The sequence below is a fragment of the Panthera tigris genome, chromosome B2, assembly GCF_018350195.1.
Source record: "Panthera tigris isolate Pti1 chromosome B2, P.tigris_Pti1_mat1.1, whole genome shotgun sequence".
In the NCBI taxonomy this organism is placed as follows: domain Eukaryota; kingdom Metazoa; phylum Chordata; class Mammalia; order Carnivora; family Felidae; genus Panthera; species Panthera tigris.
In genome coordinates, this window is record NC_056664.1 from 15,495,163 (window position 1) to 15,520,942 (window position 25,780).

Sequence of the window (25,780 nt, forward strand, 5' to 3'; positions counted from 1 at the left end):
TGGAACTTCTGCGCATGCTCCACACGCACGCGCACTCTCGGCACCGCCCCTCCGACGGCTGCTGACGTCACGTCCGGCGACGGCGGGGGCGACGGAGCGCTAGGTAACCGGGCGCAGGTGGCCCGTAGCCTCCCTCCGCCCCGGGGGCCGCCCTCGGGCGCGCCCGTCCCCTCGGCGGCTTTCACGTCGCCTCCCCTGCCCGCCGGCCGGTCAGCGCGCTGGGCCTGGTTTCCGCCGCCTCCCCCCGGACCACTTAGTCTCAACCCGGGTGTGGTTTCCACTGCTAGAGGTGAAGCATAACAGGGAGAGTGGGACCTGGGGTCGTGGAGCAGGGTGTGTTGACTTTTCCTCAGGTGGACGCTCAGGGGCCGGCGTGTAAATTACAGGATTTTCCTCCGGGAGGACCTGTAGCCATCGTAGTGCAATCTGAGAATCGTGTGTGTAGGTAACGGGCACTGCACCGCCCTTCAGCTGTTTGCTGCTTTTAAAGAAATCCCCGAACTCATTTGGCGTTTTAGTGCTTTGGAATTTTTTTTTTTAATTTTTTTTAATGCTTATTTATTTTTGAGAGAGAGAGAGCGAGCATGAACACGGGAGGAGCAGAGAGATAGGAAGGCACAGAATCAGAAGCAGGCTTCAGGCTCAGAGCTGTCAGCACAGAGCCCAACGAGGGGCTCGAACTCACAAACCGCGAGATCACGACCTGAGCCAAAGTCTGATGCTTACCCACTGAGCCACCCTGGAATTTTTGTTTTTTGTTTCGTTTTTGTTTTTGTTTAAAACGTGTGGTCCCCAAAGCTCAGAACCCTTTAGAATTTCTCCTTTTTAACGAATCTTTACCTTTCCTGAGACCGAAGGGGTGCAGAGTTTTCGATAAGGAAGACCTTGGCTTGTCTGGAACTCAACCCTCCCTTCCTCGCTGGGGACTTGTCAGGATTTCTAAAACCTGAGGATTAGACTCCTTTTTGCACTGACATTTTAAGTATTTGATTTCAGGCAGTGCAATACTTTCTGAAAAATGCCTTACATCCATTTTATTCTTAAAATGCCAACCTAATCTCACCTTTCCCCCCGATGTCTTGCAGTCAGTCCTATGAACGTTATTGTGAAAGGACCTGACACCGCTGAACTTTTTGAGTCCCAATGCCAGATTTTAAGTCGTTATTCTGTCTTCAGTTCTGTGGCATCGTTTATTAATAGGCTTCACTCCTGCCCCCCTTCTGGTTTACAATTCAGTGCTGTTCGTCTCTTGTGGGCTCTGATTTCGATAACTGCATTTGATAGGATTGTGTTTAAAGGAAAACTAAGTGAGAAGCTTGTTTTGTTGTTGTTTTTACTTTTTTTATAGTTTAGTTTTTTATTTCACAGAATGCCCATTTGAAAATATGGCAAAGCAAAAGAAAGGAAATCACCCAGAATCCTACCTAAAGACACATTGCCTGCATTTTAGAATATAGTTTCATTTTTTTAATGCATAATATTTGTAAAAACAAAAACAATTCCTAGTGGAGACTGTTTGGTAACCCCTTTTGTATGACATCTTGTCCTCGTATTTCACTAGTGTTTTGTTTTGTTTTTTTTCCCTCTTTTCTTTGAACGTGTATAATGGCCAGGAACTCCCATAAATAAAGTAGGAGCCTTAGTGCATGCACCTTGTGAAATCTATTTTAGCAGCTCAGAGGACTTTAGTTTTATGTCCTGGTTTTTGGCCAAGGAACATAGGTGAGGTGGTGTTAGTTGTTTAAAATGAGACATTTAGGGGCGCCTGGGTGGCTCAGTATTTAAGTGACTCTTGATTTCAGATTAGGTCATGATCTCATGGTTTGTGAGATCCAGCCCTGTTCATCTCTGTGCTGACAGCGTGGAGCCTGCTTGGGATTCTCTGTCTGTCTGTCTGTCTCTCTGCCTCTCTCTCTCTGCCCCTCCGTTTCTCTCTCTCTCAAAATAAATGAATAAACATTAAAAAAATAGATAATGTTGAGTCCTATGCAAAGGCAGCCAGTTTATTTTAGTATATTGAATTCATGGGGGAAGTTTGAGAAAATCATTGGAAAAGTTCCCAAATTGTCCAGTCTCTTGTTTGTAAGCTCACTCTTTCCCTCTCCCTACTCTTTCTCTCTCCAAGAATGAAACATGACTGAGGACTCTCAGAGAAACTTCCGTTCAGTGTATTATGAGAAAGTGGGGTTTCGTGGAGTTGAAGAAAAGAAATCATTGGAGATTCTCCTAAAAGATGACCGGCTCGGTGAGTTTTACAAGTTAGATTGAGGTTATTGGGTTTTAGTCGTCCCAGCTGTCCTGAAAGAAGTGGTATCTTAAAAGACATTCAGAAGTATTTGTTACCTGCTGTATCTTTTAGTGATAGGATGACAGGTAAATGTGTATTTTGGGAGAGGTTATGGATTTTTCAAGCTTCTATGTGCTGAGGCTGAGTCGGATGTCTTTGAGAGGACTGTTAAGAAGGCTGTGGTATTTTTTCTCATATTAGACCCATATATTTCCTCTGTTTCCAGAGCTGTTATCATAGCTTCTGGGTAAATTCATAACTCTCCAGACGATTTTTCTCCGATGCAAATACTGTGAGACTACATTATGTGTTGACATCTTAGTTGCTTTGTAGTAATAATAAGGTCTGTTCTGCTGACTAAAGTAAAATAAACTGAACCATAGGTAAAAATAGTACTTTATATGCATAGAATGCTTCTAAAATTTCAAAACCATTTCCCTCCTGATCTTTGTGTTTAAGCATGGCTGGAATTTTTTTTTTTTTTTTAAAGACAAAGCTTTTTTTTTTTTATGTTTATTTTTGAGAGAGAGAGAGACAGAGCATGAATGGGGGGAGGGTCAGAGAGAGAAGGAGACACAGAATCAGAAGCAGGCTCCAGGTTCTGAGCTGTCAGCACAGAGCCCGACGCGGGGCTCAAACTCATAGACCACGAGATCACGACCTGGGCCGACGGCGGACGCTTAACCGACTGAGCCACCCAGGCACCCCAAGCATGGCTGGAATTTGACGAGCACAGAGAATTGAGGTTCAGGACAGTTGAGTGTGGTTTGTTGGAGAATGTGGGGATCTAAGGGCTGACCATGCCATTCACTAGCTCTGCTAACTAAAGTCACTTAACTGCTTGGGGCTTCAGTTTCTGCAGCTTTAAAACAATAACTACCCAACAAGCTTGCAGCGTGGATTAAATGAAATTCTGTAAATAGTGACTACTGCTAATGTGACACAGGGAACGTAGTAATGTATGCAACATGCATCTCCTAGGCTGTGAAGCACTGATTGTTTTCAAGTAGCCAGTTGGTGAAACACCCGGGCTAGAAATCAGACCAGTGTTGCCTTTTCTAGATTTACTGACTTAGTAGACATCCTCTGGAGAAATGTCTTACTGTACTTGAATTAAACAAACAAACAAAAAACCAAAATGCACTTTTGTGTCGTCAGCATAAAAAGTTTCTAACCAATTGTTCTTTGTTTCTTCCTCTAGATATCGAGAAACTTTGTACTTTTAGTCAGAGATTCCCTCTCCCGTCCATGTACCGTGCGTTGGTATGGAAGGTGCTTCTAGGTATGAGACTCAAGAGTTGGAAGATTTATCTTCAAAAATGTTGAGTGATGGGATGTTTGTCATTCTTATCAGTCAGGAAAGAGAGGATTCTTCTAGGCCCTTTGCTGCATATTGGGCCTACTGTCAGGAGACTGAATTATTGCTCACTGTGAAAGCCTTTAAGAAGGTGATTTCAGTAGCGGTACGTTAAATATTACTCTCCGGGCGTCAGTAATAATAGAAGAGGAAGGAAGGTGTGTTCCTGAAACAAGGTTCGGGGAGAGCATTGGACTGGAGCAAGAGCTGGCCTGGGCTTCACTGTCAACTGGGTGAACCTGAGGAAGACCCCGGCTAGGCCTCAGCTCTCGCACCTGTAAAATGAGGTTACTGAGCTAAATTAAATTAACTCCTAGGTTGTGGCTCTCAATTGGTTATTTCTGTGGTTCCAAGCTCTAGGGGGTCTAACTTCCTGATGAGTGCTAGCAGAGTCAGAAAGAAATGGAGGCGTTTTTACTTCCTAGAAGCATAAATGGATACATTCCAGTGACGAGTGGCTGAAGGAGAAGGAGAAATGCGCCTGCTCAGTTTCCGTGGGAGAAAAAGTGTATTAGGGGCCACAGGTGACTGGCCTTTTGAGCCATGTGTTTTTTCCTCGATTTCTGCTGGGCCTGCTGATGCTTATAATACCTGTCCGTTGCCATCCTCCTTTTCTTTCTTCCTTAAACAAACAAACAATTCGAGTACTCGCCAAATTCTCCTGTGAGGTAGGTATTAGTATCCCAGTTTTGCAGATGGGGAAAAAAGACTGCGAGGCTAAATCCCTTGCCTGGGGCCTTCTAGTCTGTACGTGGCAGAGCTAGGATTCGAACTTAGGTTGGTGGAGCCCGTTTGAAGGTAAGATAGACTGTCGGCCCCGTTCTCTTTCCAAAATGTACTGTATTTGCAGGACTTGAGACATCTGCTGTCCTAAGTCTGATTATGTAATGTGGAGGCAGCGAGCAAGCACAGTCCATTCTAGAAAGTGGAATGCCTTGCTTTGTCGTGCATCCCGACAGTCTTTGAGCTCTCGTATGTCTGGTGGGTGACAGTGCGGTTACTGCCCAGAGAGCAGGTATCAACTATTTTAGTGTTTCTTACATCTTGAGCCTTCGTTCTTAAATCTTGGTGTGTCCAGTGGCCATCAAAATAAATGCCTTCCAGGGATGCTGACACTCTTTCTGCTGGGAAATACTATGTGTCTTATCAGTTACTAACACCAGTGGATTGGGTGGCAGGCGTACAGTTGCGCTTTGTGACACGTCGAGAGTGTCCAGGCTTGTTCGTCACCCCTGTTTTCCCCACTTGTCTTTACCAGGTAAGTCTTTGTTGTTATTTTTGTGGTAAAGACACTGGAGATTTGCAGCCGCCATGCCGTGTAAGGAGACAGGCTGACTCTTCCTAGAACAGGGGTTGAGTACTCAGGGACCTTGTCAGGCCTGCGGATACCATTTCAGGGAACTGTCAGAACTTTAGAACTAGCTCTTTGAGGTTGAACATGGGAGGCACTGTGCTGCCTCAAGTAGTATGAGGAGGGTGTAATTACAGCTGTTTAATCTTTATGAGCCCAGATTTGGGGGACATGGAGGAGTTAGTTAGGACATTGGGAGTCAGACATGTTAGTGTATTCCCTTGACTTTTGCGGAAGCCTGGTACGAACTCCAAAGCTAAGGTAGGTAAAGCTTTCTGTCAGGACAAAGAACATTGAAGCGAGTTAGATGTTAACATTGCGTCATGTTAGCTAAAGTCTCTTGCGCTCACCCACCTTTTGTTTTCCAGACTGTTCTTTAGCATACTGTATCTGTGGTGTTTTCTACTAAAAGAGTGATCCTTATCAGATGTACGCTAACACTTAACGCTGGCTTAGTATGTGTTGTGTACTTTCGAAGCACTTTATATAATTTTTTATCCATTACAGCAACTGTATGACACATATTATTAGTCTCATTTTTCAGATGGAGAAGCTCAGCCTTCTCTAAGGGGAGATTGAGTAAGTGGCCGACAGCCGTCCAGCCACTTAATTGTAGAGCTAGAGTTCAAACCCAGGAACTTGGACTCCAGAGTCCATGTTCCTGTACAGTCTTGTTACATTTAATGAGGCCGGAATAAATACGTTTTTTTTTTTATAGCAGAATTTAGAGCCTTGAAAATTCATTGTCAGCGTTTTACAAACCTGTTTGACCCTGGCATCCTTCTTTCCATGCGGGCTTTTAGGGCTCGTGTTGTGCAGAGGACGCTCGGTGAGATGCTTACCCCTCCCATTTCCCACCTCTGACAGCTGAGGAAACAAGTTCGCAGAGAGACATTTTGAGAGTCCTGCTGTTCTCACACGTGGGACTAGAAACTATGTTTTTGCTGAAAGCCTGTCCGGTGCTCCTCCCACTCTGCTTTTTCCATGCCATTTGTTTGTAAAAAAGATGGTTTTTGCCCCCAAACCTCATAGGTAGGCATGTTTAAATGAGCCAGTGAGCATAAAATGGCATCAGAATATGATGTAAGGTGGTCTCATCAGTGAGAATCAGAGATTTCTGTGGTCTCCAAGCTAGGCTACTTTGTGAGCAAGTTTTGATCATCGGGGAAGAGAAGGATTTGATAAGTTAGTGCTGGTCCTGAGATGAGGGGCCTGTATGGTTGGCTAGGGCAGCCGTAACTAAATACCACAGACCGGGCTGCTTAAACAACAGTTTATGTTCTCTCAGTTCTGGAGACTGAGAAATCCAAGATCAAGGTGCTGGCTGGTTTGGTTCTTGGTGAGGCGTCACTTGGCTTGTAGATGGCCATCATCCCAATCTGTCCCCACATGGCAGAGAGAGAGACAGCAAATGGTATCTCTTCCTTCTCTTGTAAGGGCCCGAGCTCTGTTGGATTGCAGTCCACCCTTACAGCCTCATTTAACCTTAATCTGCTTCTAGGCGCTGTCTCCACATTTAGCCACACTGGGGTCGGAGCTTTAACATCTGCATTTTGGGGGAAGCAGTTCAGTGCATAGCAGGAGCAACATGCAACAACTGGAGACCGGTCCGTAGGAGCCGAGGGTGGCCCCGGGCTGACAACCATACATTTAATTACATCATCTTGATGTAATTAATTGATCACGATGTGGTTATCGTGAGTTTAAGTGGCACACTTATTCAAGGGCTTTATGATGCCATTGCATTTCTCTTAAATATCAATGATGCAGGTACCATTGAAATAATGATAGTACATAAAATTTAAGATTGCTTTATAGAGAGAATTTCTAAAACAGAATCTGTATGGTAACTAAATATCTGTGTGATTCTAGTCTGATTGTAATGGGCAGCTTCTCATTTGATTCTCTCCAATAAAGGGGGGATTTGGATTTGCATCTCAGTGTTTTTGCACTTTCTTTCCCCCCCTCCGTCTCCATATAGGGATCCTGCCTCCACACCATGAGTCCCATGCCCAGGTGATGTTGTACCGCAAGGAGCAGTACTGTGACGTCCTTCACGCCCTGAAAGTCGTTCGCTGTGTCACTGAGGCCACGCCTCAGGTTGAAGTCTATCTCCGCATGTACCAGCTGGAGTCTGGAAAGTTGCCTCGAAGTCCTTCCTTTCCACTGGTTAGTGGTACTTTTGTTTAACACTTAGTTCAAGTCTAGACTGTCCCATCCTGCTAGCATTTGACTACATCATATTTTACCTTAGAAACTCTCAGTGGCTCTCTTCTCTCTGGGCAATAAAAGCAATACATCTTTCCCTGGCGTTCGTGGCCCTGCACATTCCTACTCAATCTAATTTTTTAAAATACATTTTATTTTGAAATAATTGCAAACTTGCAAGAATACTAAGAATTCCTATATACTCCTTACCCAAGTTTCTCCATCATTAATATCTTACCATGTTTGCTTTGTTGTTTTCCCTGTGTTATGTATACATATTTTCTTCCAAACCATATGAAAATAAGATGCAGACATGATATTCCATTACTTGAAATTCCTTCAGTATATACTTCCTAAAGAAAATAACACTCCCCTAGGTCACCACAGTATAGGATAACCATAGTATAATCATTGAAACAAGAAGTTTACATTGATACAGTATTAAGATCTGATCTTCAGACTCCATTCACATTTGACTAGTTGTCCCAATAATGCCCTGTATCACCAACCAACAAAAAGTTTTGTTCAGAACTTACCAGACTTTCTTACCAAACTTTCACCCACTAGTTTTAACCTTTGTTGATGATGTAAAAAATATTTTAAGTGTTTTAACTCTTTATTTAAAAACCATTTTAGAAATAGAAAAACTGGCAAAAATAGTATAGTGTTCCCATGTGCAGTGTCACCAAATGTTTCATCTTTTGTAATTATCAAACCCATAAAATTATCGTTGATAAAATACCATGAATCTGTAAACCTTACTGAATGTCCTGCTGCTTTCCTTTTCTGGGTCTAGAATCCAGTGTGGGCTCACAGGTGGCATCTATTGCCACATCTTCGTCTCCTTTCATCTGGAAAAAGTTCCTTGGTCTGTCTGTGATGACCTTGACACATTTGAAGAGTACTGGGCAGTAGAGCGTGTCTTAGTTTGGGTTCATTTGTTGTTTCCTCATGATTAAAATTCGATTATGAATTTTTGGCAGGAATACTGCGGAAGAATGATACTTAATTACTGTTGTCGCTAACTTTGACCAGTTGGTTAAAGTGGTGTCGGCCCTTTTTCTTCAAAGTAAGATTATTATTTTTCCTTTTGTAACTAAGAAGTCATTTGTGAGGAGATGCTTTGAGACCAAGTCAATGTCCATGCACTAATGATTCCTGCCTGAGGTAACTTTTACTGTGTTGGTTGCCAGATGGTGATTTTCTAACTGCTTTTTTCTTCTGCATTTATTAATTGGCATTCTTTTATAAGGAAGGGTTTTCCCTTCTCCCTCATTTATTTATTTATGCCAGAATGAATTTATGGTTTCCTCTTTTATTCAATGGCCTGTAATCCATTACTCCCATTATTTACTTGATGTTCAGCTTGTCTCAGATTAGGCCAGTGGGAGCCCCTTCAGATCGACTCCTCTCTCTTTATGATAAGTTCCCATCGTTTTGAGCATTTCTGTACTTTCCGACGCAAAAAATATTCCCAACCCATCTTGTATTTTCTCTACCCAAGCCCCAAATCAGCTGTTTCCGTGTTGAATCAAGTGTGGTTTTACAGGGCAGCGGATGTTCTCGTGTGTTGCTGGTGTGTGGTGGCTTCTAGGTCCTGTCCGTAGACAGAGCTGGGACACATGTGCACCTTCTCTAAATATATAGAATCATCCACACCCATTCACACACACCCAGGTGTGTTTGTGTGTCTGGCTCTGGGTGTTGGATGCCCCCCGTTCACACTGATCCCTCTGGTTCCAGTCCAGTACCACGAGTGCCTCTAGCCTTCACCCTCCTGTGTGTGCGAGTTCCTTGTCTGACAGTTGCGAATATGAAAGTCTCCGGTCCTCTTTGGTACACTTACTGATCTGCTTGTTCGTCTCGGAACCAGCACTGCCAGCTACCTCTTGGCCCTCACCTGGAGGCCCCAACCTGCTTTTTAAACTTCGTCTTCGACAAACCTTTACTCCAGTTACTTGGACTGCTTGCTGTTCGTCAAGAGGAGAAGTTCAGGCAAAGGAATGATGATAACTCTTGGGCTTTGGCTATTTTAATGCAGTTCGAAATTCATTTTCGGCGTTTTAACTTTTTGTGTCTGTATGTGGCTAAAACACTGCTCACAATCGGGATTTGCCTGCAAGCTGTGCTCTTCAATAAAACATTTTTTTAAGTTTATTTATTTTTGAGAGGAAAGGGTGCATGCCTACGCGTGTGCACACGTAGGGGAGGCACAGAGAGAGAGACTCCCGAGCAGTCTCACACCATCAGTGCAAGCCCGATGAGGGGCTTGAACTCATGAACCATGAGATCATGACCAGAGCCAAAATCCAGAGTCAGATGCTCAACCGACTTAAGCCACCCAGGTGCCCCAAAGCTTATTATTTTTTTAATTATTTTTTTTAATGTTTATTCTTGAGAGAGAGAGGGAGAGAGAGGGATGGAGGGAGAGAGAGAGAGCGCACGAGCACAGGAGGAGCAGAGAGAGGGAGACACAGAATCTGAAGCAGGCTCCAGGCTCTGAGCTGTCAGCACAGAGCCCGACACGGGGCTCGAACTCACGGACTGCGAGATCATGACCTGAGCCGACGTCAGACACTCAACTGACTAAGCCACCCAGGCCACCCCCCCCCCCCAAGCTTATTTTTTTCATTGCAGTTTACAGCCTACCAGTCAGTATAGCACTTTGAGAGTTTTGACTTATTCATTCTTTTTGAAGTTAATGATGTGGTTCCCACGGATAGAGCTTAGGTTGTTGTCCACTTTTGTTAAGTTTATCAAGAGAGAACTGAAAATAATTGGAACTCTTAACAAACGTCTTTAAACTTTGCTTACCTCTGACAAAGCGAAGTGGATAGTTCTCTGCAAGTTCTTAAATTATATATTAAATGAGGTTAGACTATCTATTAGTTCAAGAAACCTAAGTGATGCGTCTCATCCCTACTCAGCTGGTCCGTGCTCCAAGCCGACACCTCTACTGCGGCCTGTGGCAAGTGTGACCTCAAAGTGTTGGTGTTGGCTCTGCCCCCACATCTCCCCAGTCATTGAGCCCCACGCAGCCTGTTTAGTATTCCTGTATAGCAGAGTGCGTGACAGTGCTCGACACAGGCCTGGGAACACGGTCGAGGACATTGGTCCTCCTCGCTAGCCTCTCAGACCATCCTGGAGCCAGTGAGCTGGCACATTCGGGAGCCCCCAGCAGAGTTCCAGTATTGGGTGGGAGTCTGGGAAGGGAGTCTGGGAATGGAGTCTCCCTTCTTCTTTCTCTTCCTCTGACATTAATTAAATGTTAAGAAAATGTTATTTTCTGTGATTCTCTTACTCTTGACATTTTCTAGAATATTAAGGAGTTGAAAGGAGACCTAAAATGAAATGCTTTTATTAAAATAGGAATTTTGACCACGAATAGCCAAAGCAATCATGAAGAAGAAAACCAAAGCAGGAGGCATCACAATCCCAGACTTCAAGCTATACTACAAAGCTGTAATCATCAAGACAGTATGGTACTGGCACAAGAACAGACACTCAGATCAAGGGAACAGAATAGAGAACACAGAAATGGGCCCACAAACATATGGCCAAGTTATCTTTGACAAAGCAGGAAAGAATATCTGATGGAATAAAGATATTCCACTTCAGCAAGTGGTGCTGGGAAAACTGGACAGAGACATGCAGAAGAATGAACCTGGACCACTTTCTTACATCATACACAAAAATAAACTCAAAATGGGTGAAAGACCTCACTCAAGACAGGAAGCCATCAAAATCCTCGAGGCGAAAACAGGCAAAAACCTCTTTGATCTTGGCCACAGCAACTTCTTAACACGTCTCTGGAGGCAAGGGAAACAAAAGCAAAAATGAACTACTGGGACCTCATCAAATAAAAAGCTTCTGCACTGTAAAGGAAACAATTAGCAAAACTAAAAGGCAACTGACAGAATGGGAGAAGATATTTGCAAACGACATATCAGATAAAGGGTTAGTATCCAAAATCTATACAGAACTTATGAAACTCAACACCCAAAAAAACACATAATCCAGTGAAGAAATGAGCAGAAGACATGAATAGACACTTCTCCAAAGAAGGCATCCAGATGGCCAATTGACACATGAAAAAATGTTCCACATCACTCATCATCATCAGGGAAATACAAATCAAAACCACAATGAGATACCACCTTACACCTGTCAGAATGGCCAACATGAACAACTCAAGCAACAACAGATGTTGGTGAGGGTGTGGAGAAAGAGGATCTCTTTTGCATTGTTGGTGGCAATGCAAGCTGGTGCAGCCACTCTGGAAAACAGTATGGAGGTTCCTCAAAAAACTAAAAATAGAACTACCCTACGACCCAGCCATTGCACTACTAGGCATTTATCCAAGGGATACAGGTGTGCTGTTTCGAAGGGGCACATGCACCCCCATGTTTATAGCAGCACTATCGACAATAGCCAAGGTATGGAAAGAGCCCAAATGTCCATCGACGGATGAATGGATAAAGAAGATGTGGCATACATACACGATGGAGTATTACTTGGAGAACAAAAAGAATGAAATCTTGCCTTTTGCAACTACATGGATGGAACTGGAGGGTATTATGCTAAGCGAAATTAGAGAAAGACAAATATATGACTTCACTCGTGAGGACTTTAAGACACAGAACAGATGAACACAAGGGAAGGGAAGCAAAAATAATATAAAAACAGGGAGGGGGACAAAACTCGTAAATGTGGAGAACAAACAGAGGGTTGCTGGAGGGGTTGTGGGAGGGGGGATGGGCTAAATGGGTAAGGGGCATTAAGGAATCTACTCCTGAAATCATTGTTGCACTAGATGCTAATTTGGATGCAAATAAAAAAAAAATCCTGGAATGGAAAAAAGGATATTGGTGAGGGGGGGGGGGACTAATAAAATCCAAATAAAGCATAGAGCTTAGTTCATAAAAAAAACAAAATGGGAATTTTGATTTAACTTGGAGCTTTTAAGAGGAATAGAAAGATGCTTTTTAGTTTGTTTTTAACACTAAAATCCTTGGCTGTTAAATCCTAGATGAAAACATAATTTTGTGTACGATATGGTGTTTGAAAACAAAATAGGTTTTAGTAGATTCTAGTTTTTATAAGATTACCTTGTTTAAATTTACTTGAAGGTTTATGTTCATATTTTGAGTATTGACACAATGTTTGAGAAATGCCATTTTTCTCATTCCTAAAATTCTGATTCTAGGGACATTTTAACTTATTAGCTGCTTAAAGACAGAACAAAATTCTAAAGGTATGTATGAATGCTTTCCAATAAAGAAAATGCTTTATTAGTCTTTTTGGAGTCATCTGATTTTTGCAAATTACTGTATTAACAGATGTATCCGGTTACTGTTTATGATATTTATCACATCCTTTTGGAAGAATTTCTTTTCTAGCCCTGAGAATATTTTTGGGTGGAGAGAGCCAGCACTTTGCTTATGATTTATGTTTTCTCTGATGACCTTAAACGTTAGAAAGTGGAAGATCTCTGAGTGCTTAATCTGAAACTTGGGCAGTCATGAGCACCACTGATCCAAATAAATTTCTCTGGTTACCCAACCTTATCTCCGCCTTAGTCTTCTGTTTAGTCATGGACCATGTGCTTTTCAGTTCCACTTTGATTTATTAATGCCGCCTCTTCAAAAGTTAGGGGGTAAGGTTTCATTTTCATCAAAGAAATATGTATTCCTCTCTTCTGCTGGCTTCCGCCCTTTAACCAGAGATTTATTACTAATCTTTCAGGAGCCAGAAGATGAAGTATTTCTTGCCATTGCCAAAGCCGTGGAAGAGATGGTGGAGGACAGCGTCGACTGTTACTGGATCATCCGATGCTTTGTGAACCAATTAAATAACAAGTACCGGGAGTCTTTACCCCAGCTGGTGAGGGATGCTTTTCTTTCTCTTGAGGGTAGCGGTGGACAGTGGTACTAGGGACATAGCCTTACTTCCTGGTGCTGCTGCAATTATGAGCGGGCTCCCTACAAACTGTTTTCCGTAAAAGGTCAACAGTAACTATTTCCAGATGGTCTCTGTGTCTCTCTCTGTTGCAAACACTCAGCTCTGGTGTTGTTGCACAGAAGCAGCCATTGACAGTGCATGAAAGAATGGTCGCGGTGCATCTGGCCTGCTGCAGGCCATAGTCTGCAACCTCTGCTCTTTATTTCTTATCCTGGGCTAGAATATACTGGATTTATCTAGGATTGCCTCTCTGTTACTTAAGGTTTACGTTTGGCTGCATATAACGGATAGCCTAAATAACAGAAGCTTTATCTTTTTCTCTGCTGTAACCAGAAGTCTAGAGGGAAGGCAGTCCAGAGCAGGTGCCATAGTGCCATGATGTCTGCGGGGACCCAGGCTCCTGTCCTTTTGGTCTGGCATTCTTAGGTGTGACCCTTCTTCCTCCTCTGTTCACAGATGGATGCTAGAGTGACAGCCATGACATCTATGACCTAAGATGGTAGAAAGGGAAGGGCAAAGACCAAAGGGAAGGAGTGGAAGGGACAGCCAGTCTCGTCTGTCTTCCTTGGACAGACTTTGCTTCTGCACCTCTGTTAGTGGCAGGACCACGGCACCCGGCCACCTCTGTCTGCAGCAGAGGCTGGGATCACATTGCGATCTCCTGTGGAAACAGGATCCTGTTACTGAAGAAGGAAAGGTGACTGGATGTGACAGAGGCGGCCTGCTGGCGGCTGTGCTCTGACCCGCAAGTCCGGAGAACTACGGCCACTTGCTCTGTCAGCATAAGCCAGTGGCTCTTTGCCATGCTCTTTTTCTAGTTTTTTCCTTTATTTCTCTCATTTATAAAAATGAGTGTCTTTCTTTCTTTTTTTTTTTTATATATGTAATTTATTGTCAAATTGGTTTCCATACTGAGAACAAACTGAGGGTTGATGGCGAGTGGGGGAGGGGAAAGTGGGTGATGGCTGTTGAAGAGGGCACTTGTTGGGATGAGCACTGGGTGTTGCATGAATGTCTTTTTCTTAAATCAGTGACTTGTTCCATTAGAAAATTCTTTTGAAATCAGTGACCGTGATAGTGGCTGCAGGGCCCGATGAGGGGGCGCTGACGGAGGCTGACTGAGCCCCGAGGATAACTGTGCTAACTACAACAGTTACCGGGGCACTTGGCAAGACCCTTCAGCTTTGTAGAGCACTGTTACAAGAGTATTTTCTAGATTTCAGTTAAGTAAAATTTGATTTTCAGAATTTTAAAATTTAATTGACTTAGTATGATTTCAATAAAAATAGTTCAAACACGGTGAGGGAAGCATAATGTTGGCTGCCTAATTAAATCAAGAGATCCAGATTCTACCATGATTTCATTAGCTTTTCTTATTTCGTATTGGAGCAAATTCAGTAGCATTTTGCTAGTTTATGTTTAAAAAATTCTTTATTTTTTTTTAACGTGTACTTATTTTAGAGAGAGAGAGTGCGCGTGCAAGTGGGGGAGGGATAGAGAGAGAGGGAGACAGAATCTGAAGCAGGCTCCAGGCTCCAAGATGTCAGCAGAGAGCCGGACGCGAGGCTTGAACTGACGAGCCATGAGATCATGACCTGACCCAAAGTCGAATGCTTAACTGACTGAGCCACCCAGGCGCCCCCCCAGAATTCTTTATTTTTGATAACACAAGTAATAAGTACATTCTTGAAGTATTAAACAATCTGGATAAATCCAGTGTTCCCAAAGATCTGTACCGACACCTCCTTATCCCCTACTTTCTAAGAAGTAAATATTGTCATTAGCTCAGTGTATATATTCTATACTATCTTATGTACATTAGGATGGATGGAATGCATCCATGCACACACATATGTACACAAATATATACACATATGTCCATGGAATGATTCATGTATTTATTACATGTATAACTTTAAAAAATACATAAATATTATAACATTGTTCATATGGTGCAACAATTTTTTTTTTTTTTTTTTTGATTTAATGTCTTGGAATACTTTTCCACTTCAGGGCAGATCGGTAGTGTTCAGCCTTGACTTCCTATTAGCGCCACCTGGGAGCTTTTAAAAACTTACCAGTGCCTTTCCTCCACCCAAACCAATTAAGTCCGAATCTCTGGGGGTGGGTGGGGCTCAGAATTCTATGTTTTAAAAAGCAGCAGGTGATTCTCGAGTATGGCTAGGGTTGAGAGCCACTCATCCAGAACCACCTTTTTTTTTTTTCCTCTTAAAAATGTGATATTATTGCCTGTTAAGAATTTGCCATATTTTAATATAACAGTTCTGTGTTGACAGTCAGCATGCCCTTGTATATGATCCTTTAAACATATATGTTTTTGTAGGTCAGGCACCTATAAAGGGATTGCTCGGTTGAAAGATGTATTTAAATTTTTTAATTGCCAGGTTGCTCACCCAGAAGGCATATCAATTTTGCTTCCCACAACAGATTAGAAGATTTTCTGTTTTCCACTCCATTGCCAATACCTGATGGTATCAGTTTCTTAAATTTTTGTTAATCTGATAGTGAACATGGTCTCCCATTTTAATTTACATATCCTCATTTTCTAGTGAGGCTGGGCAGCTTTGCATATGCTTATTGGCCACTTGTATTTGTCCACCTTTCTATTTTGTTTGCATCTTTCTTTTTAATTTGTAAGAGTTATTGATATGCTCTGCATATTTATCCCTTGTTACATATGTTGACAATATTTTCTCCCTGTCATACAGAGATTTTTCAGTGTTGATACAATTGGATCTGTCGATATTTTTCTTTTGCTTTTTCTTATTTAGGAAGCCCTTTCTAATTCCAAGATTAAAACACAGGTTTTATTTTGAAATTTTTGTTTATTTTTTTAGAGAGAGAGAGAGGGAGAAAGCATGCTTTGTTTAGAGAGAGAGAGGGTATGTGCCAGTGGGAGTGAGGGGCAGAGGGAGAGAGAGGATCTGAAGGGGATTCCATGCCCAGCATGAAGCCTGATGCAGGGCTCGATCCCATGACCCTGGGATCATGACCTGAGCCAAAATCAGGAGTCGGATGCCACCCAGGCACTCCTGAAAAACAGATTTTTAAAAAACTTTGCTCTTTTAAAAATATTTATTTATTTAAATTTATTTATTTATTTTGAGAGAGAGCATGAGCAGGGGAGGGGCAGAGAGGGAGAGAGAATCCCAAGCAAGTTCCCCACTGTTAGCACCGAGCTGGATGCGGGGCTCGATCCCATGAATCAGGAGATCACCTGAGCCGAAATCAAGAATCAGATGCTTAACCAGATGCTTAACCGACCGAGCCACCCAGACACCCCTAAAAATATTTATTTATTTATTTATTTATTTAATTTATATTTAATTTATATTTTATTTTATTTTATTTTTTAAATATAGTTTATTGTCACGTTGGCTAACATACAGTGTATACAGTGTGCTCTTGGTATTGGGGATAGATTCCCATGGTTAATCACTTACATACAACACCCAGTGCTGATTCCAACAAGTGCCCTCCTCAGTGCCCATCACCCATTTTTCCCTCTCCCCCACCCCATCCTCAGTTTTTTCTCTGTATTTAAGAGTCTCTTATGGTTTCTCTCTCCCTCCCTCTCTGTTTGTAACTGTTTTTTTTTTTACTCCTTCCCCCATGGTCTTCTGTTTCTCAGGACCACATATGAGTGAAAACATACCGTATCTGTCCTTCTCTGCCTGACTTATTTCACTCAGCATAATACCCTCCAGTTCCATCCACCTTGTTGCAAATGGCAGGATTTCATTCTTTCTCATTGCCAAGTAGTATTCCATTGTGTATATAAACCACATGTTCTTTATCCATTCATCAGTTGATGGTCATTTAGGCTCTTTCCATAGTTTGGCTATTGTTGAAAGTGTTGCTATAAACATTGGGGTACAAATGCCCTTATGCATCAGCATTCCTGTATCCTTTGGGTAAATTCCTAGTAGTGATATTACTGGGTCATAGGGGCAGATCTATTTTTAATTTTTTGAGGAACCTCCACACTTTTCCAGAGCGACTGCACCAGTTTGCATTCCCACCAGCAGTGCAAAAGGGTTCCTCTTTCTTCACATCCTCGCCACACTGTTGCCTGAGTTGTTAATGTTAGCCATTCTGACTGGTATGAGGTGGTATCTCATTGTGGTTTTGATTTGTATTTCCCTGATGATGAGTGATGAGCACCTTTTCATGCGTCTGTTGGGCATCTGGATGTCTTCTTTGGAGAAGTGTCTGTTCATGTCTTCTGCCCATTTCTTCACTGGATTATTTGTTTTTTGGGTGTGGAGTTTGATAAGTTCCGTATAGATTTTGGATACTAACCCTTTATCCCATATGTCATTTGCAAATATCTTCTCCCATTCTGTCAGTTGCCTTTTAGTTTTGTTGTTTCCTTTGCTGTGCAGAAGCTTTTTATCTTGATAAGGTCCCAATAGTTCATTTTTGCTTTTAATTCCCTTGTCTTTGGAGATGTGTCAAGTAAGAAATTGCTGTGGCCGAGGTCAAAGAGGTTGTTGCCTGTTTTCTTCTCTAGGGTTTTGATGGTTTCCTGTCTCACATTCGGGTCTTTAATCCATTTTGAGTTTATTTTTGTGTATCGTGTAAGAAAGTGGTTCAGTTTCATTCTTCTGCATGTTGGTATCCAGTTCCCTCAGCACCATTTGCTAAAGAGACTGTCTTTTTTTCCATTGGATACTCTTTCCTGCTTTGTCAAAGAATAGTTGGCCATACATTTGTGGGCCCAGTTCTGGGTTCTCTATTCTACTCCTTTGGTCTATGTGTCTGTTAAACCTTTTAAAATTTAGTCCTTTAATTTGTGAAGGGATTTATCTTTGTGCTTGACATCAGACTCAGATTTGACTTTGTTTATTGGTTGTTAACTGCAGTAAACCTTTTTCCACTTCCTCTTTCTGTTTGACAGTTATTAAGACTGTGCTTCATGCCAGGAAGTTTGCTTTATTAATGAAAACTTAATTTTAACGCACATCTTTGTTTTTATGGGTGAGGAAACTGAAGCACAGAGCAGTTAAGTACCTTGCCCAAAGTTAAACAATTAGGAAACAGAACTGCCTACCATTTACAGTGTCGGTTCATTCTTATTTTTCACAGATCTGAAATGCCACCTTTATTATATACTGGATTTTCATATATACTTATATCTCTTTCTAGACTTTTTTTTCCCCCCTCAAGCTATATGTCTATTCCTGGGCCCACACCATATGAGTCATTTAATATAGCTTCCTAGTATGTTTTGGTACCTGGTAGGGTAAACTCCCTCATATTGTTGTTCTGTTTCAAAAGTGCTCTGGCTATGCTTGAACTCTTTTTGCTTTTTAGAAATGAATTTTAAATCAGCAAGATACTTAATGCCTCCTAAGTTGATTTCTTCATTTCCAAAAGAGAGGTTTATTTTAATATGTATGTTTATAGTACCCAGCACATAGTTTTAAATTGTTATGAAGCTTTTTTTTTTAAGTTCTTCAGAATGTGTAAGAAAAGTTAAATTTCCTTTGCGTTGCTGTTTGATTTACTCATTCACTTGAACTTTTCTCTTTATTTAAACTGTTTGGTCTACCTTAAAATTTGCATTACTATGGTTAGTCGACCTCTTCTTCCTGGATTTTGTTAAAGGAGAATTTTTATAATCTTTCCTATCATCATCAGGTTTTTGTTACCAACTAAAGTGGTTATCACAAAGCACAGCTTGGTTTGTAATTCTAGCGAAATGCATATGCAATGGGCAGTGATGGGTTTTTGGCATCAGAAGACAAGACTCGATCTGGTGATGACACATTGATTATGTTGCAGTATTCTGATTCATAGGCTTACATCACAGCCACTCCTCTCTCTACAAGCTTTAGGAATTTCTGCTCTTTGACAGGGTTTCTCCAGCAGGGAGAAGAGAAACCATCCTGTGATGTGGATGGCCTCCCTCGTTAATCTCTTTTCAGAGCAGACTGTCTGTAAGCCATCTCAGACTTAATTGTGTGTAGTCATTAAAGTAAGTGGGTTTCCTTTCATTGCCATTGCTGTGCTTTTTAAGCCAGAGAGTGTGCAGGTGCGTGTCCGCACAAGCTGGGAGGGACAGGAAAACAGTTGGATGCTGTACGATCTGTACATTATCAGTAGCGAGTATAAGTGATCTTTATATCCTTCGTTATTCTTTACGGTATTTTCGAGATTTCTTATAATGAACATATTATAAATCAAGAAAAAATGTTTAGAAAAACTTAATAAGACTGGCAAAAAGATGTACATTGAGTGATTATCAACATGTTGACAGGGACGCCTGGGTGGCTCAGTGGGTTAAGTGTCCGGCTTTGGCTCACATCATGATCTTGTGGTTCAGGGGTTCGAGCCCCGCATCGGGCTCTGTGCTGACAGCTCAGAGCCTGGAATCTGCTTTGGATTCTGTGTGTCTCTCTCTCTCTGCCCCTCCCCATTCATTCATTCGTATTCTCTCTCTCTCAAAAAAAGATGTTGATTAATGTGTTTCAGCATTTCATTTAATTCATGATACTCATTTACTCTCAATTCTATGTTGAGTGCTTACAATGCTGAGTAATGTTCTAGGTGCCAGAGAACTAGCAGTGAACAAAATAGATACACAGTCTCTGCCCTTAGTGAGCTTACACTGTGGTGAGGGAAAAAGGTAATGGTTTAAAATTTTCACTCCTCCCTATCTATTATTTGTACTGACTTTTAGATGAGAGTTTCTTTGCTATGGGACGTAACATATAAGTGCGTGATATATGTGTTTTCATCCATGTTTGTGAAAAAACATTCCATTGGCAGAACCAATGAAAATTCTAGAATAGGATTTTAGAGGTGAAAGGCGAGGACAAGAGTCCTTTGACTTGTACTTTGGAGAAAAGCTTCTGGCTTTGGGGGAGTTGTGTGTAGTGTTCTTGAGAAGCTCCAGGAATTATTAGGTCGTGTAGGAAAGTTGGTTAAACAGAAAACATTCGAGATCCCCTGAGAGAGGAGAAAATTGGGCCCCATATTAATATGTGGGCCTCTCTTTGCCTGGTTAGCTCCTGTCATTCTTTATAAGCCAACTCACATGTCACCTTTCTGGGAGACTGTTGATGGCTTCTAAAAGCTGGGTTAGGATTCCCACCTCGACGTGTCCAGCATCCTGTGCTTACCCCATGATAGCTTTATTACATGTTTGTCTCAAGCAGACTGCAAGCTCCTTGGAGGCAGGGGCTTCATGTTTTCTTTTACTCTGTTCCCTGTATGTAGCGTAGTGTTTGCTGTAGTGAACATGGTAAGGGATATGAATTACTTCTTTGGCTGAGATGCAGATATTTAGGAAAATAAACATTTATATTTGCTCAGGTGATATGGGATGTGGTTGGTTTTTTTGGGTTTTTTTTTTGGCTAGGGAATACAGACTTCAGAGTTGGCAGAGTTTGACCCCCAGGCTCCATTCTTGGCCAGCGGACTCTAAATGCCGCGGCTCGTGCAAGGTGGATTTGGCTGGTCTGGGAGCCAGCTTTGTTAGCTCTCCCAGCTCCTAGAATTGGCTGCTGCTTAACCTTCTGTGGGAGAGGCTACCAGATAGAATCTAGGCTCTTCATCCCCTTCCCGTTATTTCTCTGCCTCCTGAGAGTTCTCCTGCACGTGGGGTACAGAGTTCCTCCTGTGGACGTCTCTTTTAGGAGTGTCTTTGGCATGGTGCACAGCAGTGCTCAGCATGGTCGGCATCGGTGTGGCCAGGGACGGGTGGGCCCGTTTCACGTCCAGCTCTTTTGGTCTAATTTTTCCAAACCCCGTCTCCCCGCTTTGGTCCCGCTCTGTTTCTCTGGTCTTACCCTTTCCCCTTCTCCCTTTTTCCTGAGTATATCATCTACTCTAGAGCAGCCAGGAGTGTCATGGGCCGCTCTTAGTTCCCCAGAACAATTGAATTTTGCTTTGGACTCTGACCTTCAGTTGAACCTTATTAGTGCCGTTAGCATTAGGGTAACAACCCGGAAAACCCCTGAGCCCCAGATTGTTGATTGCTCTGATGGTGCTGACCTGGGAAACCTGCGTCACTAATGACTTGGATGAGTCTGAAATTTTGTTTTCTAGCACTTACTTGCAGTCAGCAGGTACATTTTATTCACCACAGGCTGTAAGATTGGGTAATGTTATGTCACAGGAAACGAGTAATCTCTCTTCCTCTTTAATCACTAGCCAAAGGCTTTTGAACAATACTTGAATCTGGAAGATAGCCGATTGCTGAGTCATCTGAAGACGTGTTCTGCGCTGTCCAAGCTTCCTTATGATCTCTGGTTCAAGAGGTGCTTCGCAGGGTGCTTGCCCGAATCCAGTTTACAGAGGCAAGTATTTCATGGATGTTCTGAAGGCTTGGAGTCAGAGAAGCGTCCTGGTTTTTCACACGATCAGCCTTCAAAGTATGAATTTGCTTTAGAACAATACCACAGTTTGAAGCGAACTTCTCTGGCAGACCACAGAGCAACACTTGATTCTACTTATTGTGTATACAGTTAGAAATACTAGAACGTTAGTAATATTAATCTAATATGAATACAAATTGATGTTAATGCTGGAAATATTAGAATGTAACATTAGAAAACTTGAAGGCCCTCAATATGCTAGATGCTGTAGGTTATTCACATCTGAAACCGTCTCTAGGAGTTTATATGGATATAGGCTTTCCTTTGCCAGAAATGTGGGGGATCCTAATCCCAAGCAAACCTTCCTATTTCTTAGTTCCATCATGGCATCTTTAAAGTAGGTGAAGGCAGGCGGAGAGCTAAGACTCAAACTCCGTTCTCATTCAGCTCAGATATGTGCTGCCAGTAGTTCAGAGCCCTGGGCTTTCCCGCTCAAAGACCGTGTGAGGTGGTTGGGAGGGGAGGTGACATACAGAGGACATCACAAGACAGTACGTGACTAAGCACACAGAGTGTAACACCAGCTTGAAGAATTACCAGAATAATTGTGTTTAGAGTGGTTGAGATCAATAACTAGCTCCTTAAGCTCTTAGAGAAGTTTTAGGAATTTGAATCACTGGAACCATTGCACCAATCTCATTTCAAATGATGCTTTTGTTTTCCTTAGTATTTAATGATTATATTAGCATTACACAATATTAGTGAAATCCAAACTTTGGTTTAAGACTTTCCTTCCCTAGGGGCACCCGGGCAGTTCAGTCGGTTAAGTGTCCGACTTGGGCTCAGGTCATGATCTCACGGTTCATGAGTTTGAGTCCCATGTCGGGCTCTGTGCTGACAGCCCAGAGCCTGGAGCCTGCTCTGGATTCTGTCTCCTCCTCTCTCTGCCCCACCCCTGCTTGCACTCTGTCTCTGTCTCTCTCTCAAAAAATTAAATAATAAACATTAAAAAAAAAAAACGACTTCCTTTCCCTAAAATGTCAGTTTTAAAACATTAGGGAATGGGTGTTTCGTAGATCCCTTGCAGAGCAAGTACCTTTTAGTGATTATTTCTTCTTCCCTTCCAGTGCTAATTGTGTCTGAAATAAGTTTCAAATGGCTGATTTATTTTGTTGTTTTTTTGATGATTATTTCATTATAGCTTTTCTCTGAAGTTTATACTTAAAAGAAGTAATTTGGTTTAATATTGTAATTTGAGATGTTTAGCTAAACATAAATTTCACACTCAAATGATTTTATTGTATCTTTTTGTTTTTATAGGGTTTGGGATAAAGTTGTAAGTGGATCCTGTAAGATCTTAGTTTTTGTAGCTGTGGAAATTTTATTAACCTTTAAAATAAAAGTAATGGCTCTGAACAGTGCAGAGAAGATAACAAAGTTTCTGGAAAATGTAAGTATGCTTTTTTCCAATTTGATTTTGAATCTAGAAAGGAAGTCGTTTGGGAAGCCAGATTTTTTTATTGCGTCACATTCTTTCTCTGATATTTTTACATTATAAGAAATACTTTTTCCCCTTGGAAAAGTTTAGCTTAAAGTTGGTCTGTGGATTACAGTTTACATTCTCTCCTTGGGGGATGATGGTCTGAGCAGTGAGACCGTTGTTGTGTGCACTGAAGACTAGAGTCTCCTCCCCTGATGTGACTCTCAGAAGGCTTGTTGAGAAGAGGAAGAGGTGAGGTCTGTCATGTGAGGCTGAATAATCCTTTTTAGTGGAAAGGAAGCTTGATGGTTTTTTGGGGGGGGAGGGGGGCTTGTAAGCCTTTTCATTACTGTTACTGTCTCTGGTTGAATCCCAGTTGGGTTTGTTAATGTGCTTAAGTATATACTTAGTGCATGTTGGAAAAGGTCTAAATGAATCTCTGTGTATCTTCGAATAAATAAACTTAACCAGGCGAGAGGTAGAAGAGATTCATGGATGAATGAATCTGGATGAATTTCACTGGACCCCAGGTCTATTCTTTTTTTTTAAATTGGTCACTATTGACATTTGAATAGTGGCTTAGTAAATAGTAAGTACTAAGTGAACGTGTGATGAGTAAATGAATCATCAGCATTGTATTGGTGGCTAACAGTGCCAGGGCCCATACTAAGTATTTCTCATGGATTCTCCCATGTAATCCTAAACAGCCCTAGGAAGTGAGGCTGTCATTTGCCCCATTGTGGAGATGGGATGTGAACTCGAGCAGCTTCGGTAACCTGCCCAGGGGCACACGGTGGGCAAGGCAGGTTTTAAACCCAGGCGGTCTGTCAAGAGCTCCTTAGTGTGTCCTCAGGTGGCCCGTGAAACAAAGATCCTGGCAGCAGCCTTTTATACGATACTCTCTGGCAAGTAGTGGAGACTCCGGTGGGAATTAAGTGCTGTGCCATAGTGAGTAAGGGACATGATGAAGTTATAAACCCTGAAATTTCACAGAGACTGGTTTGCTTGTCCACAGATTCCCCAGGACAGCTCGGACGCAATCGTGAGCAAGGCCATTGACTTATGGCACAAGCACTGTGGGACCCCGGTGCACTCAGCCTGACCACTCCCGACACGTGCACGGCCTGCCAGGTCCCCCCAGAGCAGTGTGCTCTCAGGACACGGTCTACTAAACTCATTGAAATAGGGTTCTGCTTTGGCACTCAAAGCATCACTTTTTCCAGTAAAATGATTTACGACACCTGGTGACGTTGTGTTGTGGAGCAGCCTCTTTTGGGTGCACAGAGGTACAAAGTTCAACTCTGAATAGCATTTTAAAAGGGTTATTCGAAAATGCCTCTCTGTTTGCAAAGCAGTTCAGTCAGGGTGAGCGGGTACCACGGTAGGCAGTGTATAAGCAAGCCCGCCCTGCTTCTGTCTCCTTAGCACCACGCTTGTTACTTTCTAAGGTCTATTTCTGGAATAAAGAACAACTTCCTTTTGTTGACAGCTCAGATTCGGCTTTCGTTCATGCAGTACTTGTTGAAATCTAAGCCGGCTGCTTTCTGAGGCTTTGTCTTGCCAAATCGGTTTAAATAAAAGCCTTACTTTTTTTTTTTTCTCAGTTTCGGTTGGAATGAAACAGTTACTGAACAAAACATGTCTAAATTTACCTACTAGGAGGGAGAGTGCTTGCTGATGTCCTGCTGGACTCCTGCTTCTTCCTGATGGGTCATTCAATGTCGGGTGGGCTTTAGGGAGCACTCTGCCACCTAGAATTGGAATATGAGAAGTGGCGGGTTAAGTAAGGTTAACAGCTAACAGGCCTGGGCCATATTGTGCCACACGATGGTGACTGTTCATTGAGCGGTTACGGGCATTGAGAGAGGTGAGTGAGACGAGGCCCTGATTGAGCTGCCAGACCTGCAGGAGCCCGAGGGGTGATTTGGACCCTGTACCCAGAAGAGGAGGGAGACCATGAAATTACGGAGCTATAATTCGGACAATTCATTCCTTCCCTGATGTGTAAAATAACTGTTGGGAAAAAACTCAGAACGGAGTCGAGTCGTTGAAACCAGCTGGTACTTCTGTATAGTAACATATCCAAGAGTGTTTCATGTTTAAAACAAAAAAATACACCCAGAAGAAAACTTCTTAAAGCAAAATGCTGCCTACAGTTGATGCTTTGCATTCATTCAGTGACTGGTTCTGCCCCCAAAGAACTTTCCAGCCAGTTGGAGATCTGAGAGAAAACATGTAAGAAGGGATTCCTGCTCCAGTTGTCTACTATTTGGTGATTTTGGGGGATACGTGAAATTCACAGACAAGTCCTATAACAAAAATAATTTTATTTCTATTTAATTTATAGCCACATAACATTAGTACAACTTTTTAGTAAAATACAGATTATAAAGTGATAGTAAATTTCAACTTCAGAAAAAGAGGAAACAAAGAATTAGCAACCTCTCAACAAGAGGATAGTTTCAAGGTATGTGCTCTTGCTTCATCCCGGATTCTGGGGGAAGACTAGCATGCCCTAGAGCGGGTGTGGGGGGGGGGAGAGGGGCACAGGAGGCTCCTGGGATTCTTGGGAGGAAAGAAGCTCAGGGGCAGGGGTATTCCTCTTTACAACTTAGGGGAGGGTCTAGATACACTGAAGGGAAGACTCTTACTGTCCTACGAAGGGATCAAAACAGAAGTATTCTGCAAGTATCTTCTGTCACAGCAGGTTGGACAAACCTTTCTGGCTATGGGCTGTGGCCTGGGGGATTTTCTTTTAAAGTGAGTCAATCTGATACCATCACCAGTTTTC

The 25,780-nt window shown here is 42.3% G+C and overlaps 1 protein-coding gene across 2 annotated transcripts; it reads left to right on the plus strand.

Annotated features, from left to right (window-relative positions):
• The first annotated feature begins 74 nt into the window (after positions 1-74).
• Positions 75-24,482, plus strand: LOC102949138 (TBC1 domain family member 7). 2 transcript variants are annotated; one of them, XM_007089741.2, is made up of 8 exons: positions 75-289; positions 2,126-2,245; positions 3,489-3,569; positions 6,977-7,164; positions 12,949-13,086; positions 21,346-21,491; positions 22,830-22,959; positions 24,005-24,482. In XM_007089741.2, exons 2-8 carry the CDS (start codon positions 2,134-2,136, stop codon positions 24,089-24,091), a joined length of 882 nt encoding a protein of 293 aa, XP_007089803.2. In that variant the 5' UTR covers positions 75-289; positions 2,126-2,133; the 3' UTR covers positions 24,092-24,482. The 2 variants fall into 2 exon arrangements, with proteins under 2 accessions (XP_007089803.2, XP_007089804.2); XM_007089742.2 differs by lacking the exon at positions 3,489-3,569.
• Positions 24,483-25,780: the final 1,298 nt, after the last annotated feature.